An 8,757-nucleotide genomic window follows, 5' to 3' on the forward strand; every position below is an offset into this window, starting at 1 on the left:
CATACAATTCTTCAGATGGTTGATTGTATCATTCAGTTTGGTAATGTCATTTTGCTGGGAATTCGACAGCATCTGGATCTCGCTATTCATTTGTTTTTGACGCGTATCCAAACTGGAAAAAGAAGATGACAACCCTGCTGTGTTATTGTGTACATCCAACAGAGAAAGTGATAAATGTTGAATTGTCATATTCTGTTGCTCTTCGTTTATCTTCTGTTGCTACCTGAGATTGGAAAGTGTGTTGTCAAGGATTGTCATGTTGCTGTGTACATCCAACAAAGAAAGTGATAAATATCGGTCTCGGAGTTCCAGGTCTGTGATTGTGACAGACACGTTCTTCATAATTTGTTCTTCACTGTCTCTGACTGTCTGCTCTATTTCGAACTTTAAGATGTTCTCCAGCTTTCCTAAGACTTCTGATGTTGTCAAGTTTTGTTTTGATAAAGTGGAAGAAGAATTCTTGATTTCTAGTCTCTCTTTCAAGTTTTTGTTTTCGCTTTCTAACAATGATATCTTTATTTGGGCTGTTTGATTCCATTGCCTCAGCGATTTAATCTCTCCTTCTAATAAGGTTTGCTTCTCAGCTTGTTGTTTCTGATCCTTCATTATTGAACTTAAATCCGTTTCCAATTGAAGAAGTTGTTTGTACACATCCGGATCAGAATGTCCATTAGATGTTGAGGTACCATTGGTTTGTCCTTGGACCAACAAACTCTCTGCTTTCAAAAACGTACATATAAATACCATAAAGGTGCTTGTAATTCCATGCATTTTGGTTGTTTATAATTAAAGTCAATTCAAACAAGTCAACTCATGTGATGTGACTTTATCATAAAACAAATTGATTTGTTTTTATCAATTGATAAAAACCGAATCAAATGCACTCTAAATAATCTTTGATTTATGTTTACCTTGTAATGAAATCAATGGTAATTATTCGTGCATTATGAAGTGATAAGTGATATGGAAAAAAATGAATCAGCAGTCAGCTATTACATATTTATAACAAACTTAAATGAAAACAAATATTTTCCTTTGTTTTGGGTAAATTACTGGACGGAGTCTGTTTAGAATATTGCTCTATGGACAGAAAAATAATTTTGATAATATTTATTATTTTTAAGCATGATATGTCAATGCCTGTATCATATAAAATATCAATTTATTTGTTATTTTGGAGAAATGCGGTGGTATTATGATTATATTAAACACATCCATTTGTTGTTAGTGGGATAACTCTTTTATTAAACCTACAACAAGAAATATTCCCTGAGGGCTTGTATTTTATTACAGCGATGTATATTATAATTTCTGAAAAATGGCATGGACAAGATTAATTCTAAAAGTCTTGAACAAGTATGTGGAGTACGATAACACTGTAAGAATGAGGTGAAATTCTGATGAAAGCATCTGGAGTATAGCTTTGCTAGACGTGAATTTTTCAGAATATATAGATAAATATGCCCATCTGACACATCAAGTTTAATTAGAATTAAATATGAGTTACTGCAAATTAAATTTGAACTGAGTGTTCACATGGAGAATTAAATGCGAATTAGTTCAACTAAATTTACTGTGCATTGAATTACTTTGCAATACCTTCATGTGAATTCAGTGCTAAGTGAATATTTGGAATTAAATTCAGATGCATGGGTAATGGCAGAATTTAGTTAACATACCAAATATCGGTGGTTAGATATAGGTATCAGTGTTCTTTTTGTATTGTAGAAGTCTCTTGATGCCCCACACTAAATCTTGGTTGGAGACATAGTCTTGTGCTCCAAAGATGGAGCTATTCCTTACATATTTCCTTTTGCAACCTTAGAGTTTGCTGAGAATGAGCATTAGTCATTCAAAATCATTGGCGCTCGACAGGTATACGCGTAATTTTCTAAGCCAGAGAGCATAATTCTGTGTACAGCATATTTAGATTAAAAAAAGTTACAGACTACCGGGTACATCTAGTGAGGTGAAATGCATTTAATGTTACAGTATTAGTATCAAATTTTCTTTTTTTCTTCTTTCATTTATATACACCTTTATGCTTTTCTTTTCATTTTCAGCAATACTAGTACAGTAAATCTTTTGGAAGAAAAGATGACAACAACCCAGATGAAATATATTTTAAACTTGTTATTGCAAACTCAACATCAGGTAAGCGCTAAAGGAAAAATACAAGAAAGGGAGATGATGGTGTTGTTCCCTTAAATATCATATAAGCTTTTATACAAAGTTCAATATGGTTGTTCAATTAAAAAAATAATTTGATGACATATTACAGTGGAGCACAAATTATTATAATTTATCATATTCAGTTTTTGTGGGTGGAACTGTAGCTGCAATAACGTAACCCTTCCTCTTTTGTGTGTGTGTGTGTGGGGAAGGGCGGGGGTCGGATTAAAAAATCAGAGGGCTACATTATTGCAGCTAGTGGAGCTAAAATCTTTGAAAACGCAATGCTTGGTGTTAAAAATTACCATATATCGAAATAAATATAATTTAATCTCGACAATACAATATAGATATGATTATCTTGTTTCGATCGGTATCTAAAAAATAATATATTTCAGTCGACAACACTTAAAGCAATAAAATCTATTGAACAAAAAGAAGTTGCCTTTCATTATATGAACATCTTAATACAATTCAAAATATGTCTATAAATAAGGAGTTATAACACTTGATATTTTGATTAGTCGATAAAATATGAGACAGTATACATGTATATACAAAGTTATAACACAGCAAGTGTAGAGCCATTTACGCTTCCGTAGTTATGTCACCACTGCTTGGGTAAATAATTAATTTCCAAGTAAATACTTTTTATGCCGACTTTCGGAGGAGTATATCCAACACTTCACAGCGGTCATGTATATTACACAAACATACACAAACAATGGTACAATGAGATGGTCATGGTGGAAGTGGATAGAGGCAGCAGAAGTCTAGATTGTAAAGAGTAACTTATCTTATATACTAAAATATAAATATGCTATCACTTTCTATGTTTAAAAAATGTTTGTTTCTTTTTTTATTTCAGGTAGTATGAGTCACATATCTTTTATAAGGTACATAATATATATGCATTTGTGACTGCACTGCATTTAGCATACAGTATAAAAGCATCCCCCAACCCGAAAGAATGTTTTCCAAATTCACCAGCAGATACAATATAAGTTTATATTGAACAAATATAAGAGAGTTTATTTAATTACAAATAAGAAATAATTCATTAACAGTCTCATCTTCTATTACAGTATATTTCAATTCACTCTTAAAAATATTGATTTTTGAAGAATTCACACTAAGATGTTCTTGTTTGATTTCAGTACAATTTTCTCAAGAGCGTTATAGACAGTGGAACCCATGAAGGTTTATGCAACAGTGATCAACCACATCAAGACCTATGTCCATATATATTTAAATATCGTGAAGGTCAAAGTTGAAAGGTGTAAGCACAATAACCTTGATTCAAGTCAATTAATTTACAATTACAGCCATTAACATCCATATACTAGTACCGGTATTTAATGGATAATTGATACTATATTATCATATCAATTCACAATGAAATAACGTACATGTATTTATGTTGATTAACAAATATCAAGTACATATGTAATATAAGAATCAACTATTACATTTTATGATTTTGAGTAAATGTTGATTCATATAGTTTATTAGTTTCATGTAATTGCTGATTGAATTGAGTTGGATATCTTGTAAGAGAAGTGAATATCAAGACAATATAAAATACCTATGGAATTGAAAGTAATCGTGTCACAGTAGTACTTTATTCTGAGCCATTAATCATGACAACAGAGAATGTCGTGTCTGGAAAATATGAGTACAGATGACTTCCATATTCCACTTCTATCCAGACCCTGTCTCCCACCTGTAACTGGTGGACCACAAGGTTGGAGGCTGATTGGTAGACAGTAAAAGATGATGCGGTCCAAGCCATGACTCCAGCCTTTACTGAACCTTTAACCATTATTTTTGTCCAGAAGGCTTCATGGTCATATGCCACAGTAGTACAGAATATAAGGTAGAGTCCAGCCTTCGGGGCGGTAAATATTCCTGTTGTAGGGTTGTATCCTCCTCCCACCTGGTATATGACTTTTGGGAATTTAACAGTTCCTGTATATATATGTTTTCCGCTTATCTCTCCTAGAATTCCAGCTGTAAAAGCTACACGAGACTGAACACCGGACTGAACACCTAAAAAATACACATGACTTTTACATATATGCAAGTCATGATTATGGTATATTGAAAATGCATACATGTAATTCAATCAGTCATCACAAGTATTGTATTATTTGACCTTGCCTTCAGTCAGTAATGTAAAGGTCTAAGTTATGTTAGGACTACTACCACTATGTAATGTTATATTATATTGCTGGCGTTATTATCTACACTGAACCAAACTTCTAGGTGTTCATCTAACATTTTTTTAAGTTTTAAAGAACAAATGCATACAATAAATAATTTCTTTAATTCGTGGTTAATGATGCATATTTAAGTTCGACCTTGTGTAAATTTCATGTTAGTATCTTGTCAGAATTTTAAGCAAAGTGTCAAGGAAATGATGTACATGTACCCTCAAAATGAAAATTCGCACACAAAACTTTTTTATGAAGGAAGACCACCACTTGCTCTAATTACTACAAGACAATCTTTACTATTGGATACCATGAACCCCGAAATAGGAGATTAACCCATCTGCTGTCACACCTACTGCATAGATCTTTTCAAACCGTTGAAATTGTGTGGATGGGGGGGGGGGGGGGGGCTTTGCCATGCCTTATAAAAATCCAAAATGTGTTCAGTGAGATTCAGATCCAGGAATTTGACAGTGTATCATCACACAGATGCCTTTTGGTTAATATCCTAGGGTGTTTAGCACGTAATTGCACCGCTTGAGCTGAAATTAAACTGTCATGAGCACCGATTTCTTAGCATTTTCATACGATTGAAATGGTTTGTTTTCATGTTTCTAAGATTGTTTCAGGACAATTTATCACTTATTTAACCTGGTGTGACGCGAAATTTTGGCCTTAATTTTGTCCAAAACTTTCTATTTGTTATAAATTGGCGATGAAAATGACGCGCTGCCTGTAGAAAAAAATGTTAGGTTTTGATACTGGTTGTTAATTTTTAAAAGTAATATCAAGGACAATTAAACACTAAAATAAAAGTGAGTAAAATATGGCACAAGGATGGCCCAGATATCAACATTCCAACAGATCTGCCTTCTATCTCAATGGTCATTATGCCAATGTTTTGTGTTTTTTTTAGTGAAACCAGTTTTTAAAATTTGATAATGATCACAAAAACTTGCTAATTACACAAAACACGTACCGCAAAGTGCAGATTTATTGTTTTTAAGCTTTGTCACGGAACATTGGTTTTCATCCATGATATTTTATGTTCATTCTACAATCTCCGAGAAGACTCATTTGTTACAAATTGCGCTCCGTTATTAGCAGACTTATTTTTATATTCATATGAAGCAGAATTTATGCAAAATCTTTTGCGTGAAAAGAAAAAAACACTTGCTGTGGCCTTCAACTCGACATTTAGATATATCGACGACGTATTGTCAATTAATAATGATAATTTCCATTCCTACGTCGACACGATATATCCCGGTGAGCTTGAGATAAAAGATACCACAGAGTCCAACACATCTGCTTCATACTTGGATATTTTACTTGAAAAAGACACAAATGGTAATCTAACAACTAAGCTATATGATAAACGTGATGACTTTAACTTTTCTATCGTCAACTTCCCTTACTTATGCAGCAATATACCTTCATCACCTGCATACGGAGTATTTATATCTCAGTTGATTCGATACGCAAGAGCATGCTCTACGTATGAACAATTTCTTAAACGAGGTAAATTATTGACAAGCAAGTTGATGAAACAAGAATATCAACAGTCTCGTTTAAAGTCATCATTTCGTAAATTCTATGGTCGATACAATGACCTTGTCAGCAAATACAATTTATCATTGAATGAAATGCTGACTGACGTTTTTCATACCAATTGTTAGTCCATTATTTATACACTGAATTGACTACGGATTTTTTCCGTTATTTCCTGATTATGACAATGAGCACACGGCGGGTGTGACCGGTCAGCAGGGGATGCTCACTCCTCCATGGCACCTGATCCCACCTCTGATGTTTCGGAGGTCCGTGTTTGCTCTGCTCTTGTTTTGTATATTTGTTTAATGGACGTTGAGATTGAATACTGTTCGTTATTTCCATATCCTTATTGTTGTAATAATTTTAAAATATCATGCCATTCTATAAAGTAGTTTTTTTTTAAATAAATACATTTATTGAAGTGAACGCTTAGAAGTTTTGTTAGGTGTAAATGATCCATGTATCCTAGCAGATGATGCAAATTTAAATATTTTTCTTTAATATAAGAGTAATCATTTTATGCATAAAAATGTCTTGATGCTAATGCCAATAAAGAAATTGTTTGACTATCTTTTTATTTTATTTTATTATTATTTTATTTCCAAAATACTTTTTATCCACCAGATGAGACAAGGTATTTGAAAACATGTTATGTGAAATTACAATAATGTAAAATTTTTAGGAATCGGAAAACTCAAGTGTGAGCACCTTTAAAAATAAAACGACCCTCGCCCCTTCACCCGAAAAAAGTAAACGTTATGTATTTTTAGTAACAATTCTATCGTCATGTGGAAAAAGATCTGTCTGTTTTAAGCTAAGGGTGTAAAAGTTAATACTTTGTCAAATTTTCTGTATAATACCAGGACTTACCGGGTATATATTGCAATGGTATTCAATTTCACATGAAAATATATCAAATGCATTTTTGGAGACTTACTTTATCTGGAAAATGTTAAAACTAAAAACTTCGGGACGCGTTTGATTGACACATGCTCTTGTACATGTACTTGAACAAAGTAAACTTTATCCAAAGATAATTTGTCATTTAATCAAAAATGTGGTTGTCATTGAATTCTTAGAATATTCATGTTAAAACATTACACTGAAGATCTTGTTTAGTAGAAAGAGACATTTCAAATTGTAAAGAATGTGTCCAGTCCCCTTGAAATTGTTTGAAACAAAAGATTCTTATAAATTTATCAAATATACATACGATTCTTGAGATGGATGATAGTATCGTTCATTTTGGTAATGTCATTTTGCTGTGAACTTGTCAGCATTTGGATCTCACTCTTCATCTGTTTCTGCCGCACATCCAAACTGGAAATAGAAGATGATATCCGTGCTGTGTTATTGTGTACGTCAAGAATATCGGTCTTGTAGTTCAAAGTCCTTAATTGTGGCAGACATATTCTTCATCATTTTTTCTTCACTGTCTCTGATCGTCTCCTCTATTTTAAACGTGAGGATATTCTCCAGCCTCTTTAAGTCTTCTGATGTTGTCAAGTTTTCTGGTAAAAGTTTTGAAGTATAGTTCAACCTCTTAATCTGATCTTTCAGAATCATATTCTCGTGAATCAAAACTGTTGATGTTGAATTCAGATAATTAAGTTTTTCATTCAGGTAGACATCAGGATTGGATAAGGAATTCAAGTTGTCTAGTCTTTCTTTCAAAACGTTGTTTTCACTTTGTACATTTAACAGTGAGTCCTCCAGGACTGTTATCTTCATTTTAGCTGTCTGTTTCCACTGCTTCAAAATTTCAATCTCTCCTTCTAATATGGTTTGCTTTTGTTCAAATTTCATAGTTTGTTGTTTCTGATCCATCATTATAGAATTTAACCCGGTCTCCAGATGAAGAAGTTGTTTGTGTACATTAGGATCAGAGTGTTCATGAGGTGCCGAGGAAGCATTGGTTTGTCCGTGGAACAACAAACTCTCTGCGTTCAAAAATGTGCACAAAAGTACCATATAGGTGCTTTTAATCCAGTTCATTTTGGTGATTTGTGATAAAGCTCGATAATTCAAACAAGTTCAGTTAGATTGGTTTATCAAAAATCATATCAATTTATTATCATCATATGAAAGCATAATCGCATGCAAACTGTAATCTTTGACCTATATTAAACATAGCTGGTTAAATGAATATGCCCCTGTAAAAAGATTCGGCGGTATATAGTTTTTGGCTTTTCTATCCATATGTGTAGTTGTATTTCTGTCCACAGAATCTTTAAACTTGCCCATAACTTTTGATTAAATGGAGTTATGACTTTCATATTTCACATATATATTTCTTGTGACAAGACCTCTCTTTCTGTGTACAAACATATTTAGCCTTGAATGTGGTGTTTGAAATACTTTTACAACAATTTTACCAAACTTTAACCTTGGTCATAACTTTTGAATACGTGCACTATGAGGCACTACATGTATTATTCTTCCTTCGGATACTGAATCTGACTTGCATTTTCCGGATGATTGATTAATTGATTGCATGTTGTTTTACGTCACATCGAGAATTTTTCACTCATATGGAGACGTCACCATATACCGGTGAAGGGCTACAAATTTTGACTTTTACTCAGCAGTCAAGGCCGTTGAGCAGTGACCCAATCATGCCAACGCCTTCAGTGACAATGGACCTCGGTTTTTAAGGTCTTATCGAAAGTTCCGGATTAGTGACTAGGTTAAATATTTTAGAGCAGGTCCTTTACCAAAAAGCTGTGTGAAACTATGTGAACCAAACTTGCATGGATGATGCATTAAGGGATAAACACTCTCAAATAGCTTCAAAAGCTGTATTCTAATTAAATTTTCT

The 8,757-nt window shown here is 33.2% G+C and overlaps 1 protein-coding gene and 1 long non-coding RNA gene across 2 annotated transcripts; one reads left to right on the top strand and one right to left on the bottom strand.

Moving 5' to 3' along the window:
• The first annotated feature begins 1,790 nt into the window (after positions 1-1,790).
• LOC134268316 (uncharacterized) lies at positions 1,791-3,166 on the top strand. Its single transcript, XR_009992334.1, has 3 exons — positions 1,791-1,875; positions 2,064-2,154; positions 3,041-3,166. It is a non-coding gene; the product is annotated as an uncharacterized LOC134268316 (long non-coding RNA).
• Positions 3,167-3,704: 538 nt separating this feature from the next.
• LOC134268322 (complement C1q and tumor necrosis factor-related protein 9-like) lies at positions 3,705-7,278 on the bottom strand. Its single transcript, XM_062750569.1, has 2 exons — positions 7,153-7,278; positions 3,705-4,221 (listed from the first exon to the last, which is right to left on the bottom strand). The coding sequence occupies exons 1-2, from the start codon at positions 7,235-7,237 to the stop codon at positions 3,794-3,796; spliced, it is 513 nt and encodes a 170-aa protein (XP_062606553.1). The 5' UTR covers positions 7,238-7,278; the 3' UTR covers positions 3,705-3,793.
• Positions 7,279-8,757: the final 1,479 nt, after the last annotated feature.

Source organism: Saccostrea cucullata, unplaced genomic scaffold (assembly GCF_032062105.1).
Source record: "Saccostrea cucullata isolate Sc308-1 unplaced genomic scaffold, CSIRO_AGI_Scuc_v1 ctg743, whole genome shotgun sequence".
In the NCBI taxonomy this organism is placed as follows: Eukaryota; Metazoa; Mollusca; class Bivalvia; order Ostreida; family Ostreidae; genus Saccostrea; species Saccostrea cuccullata.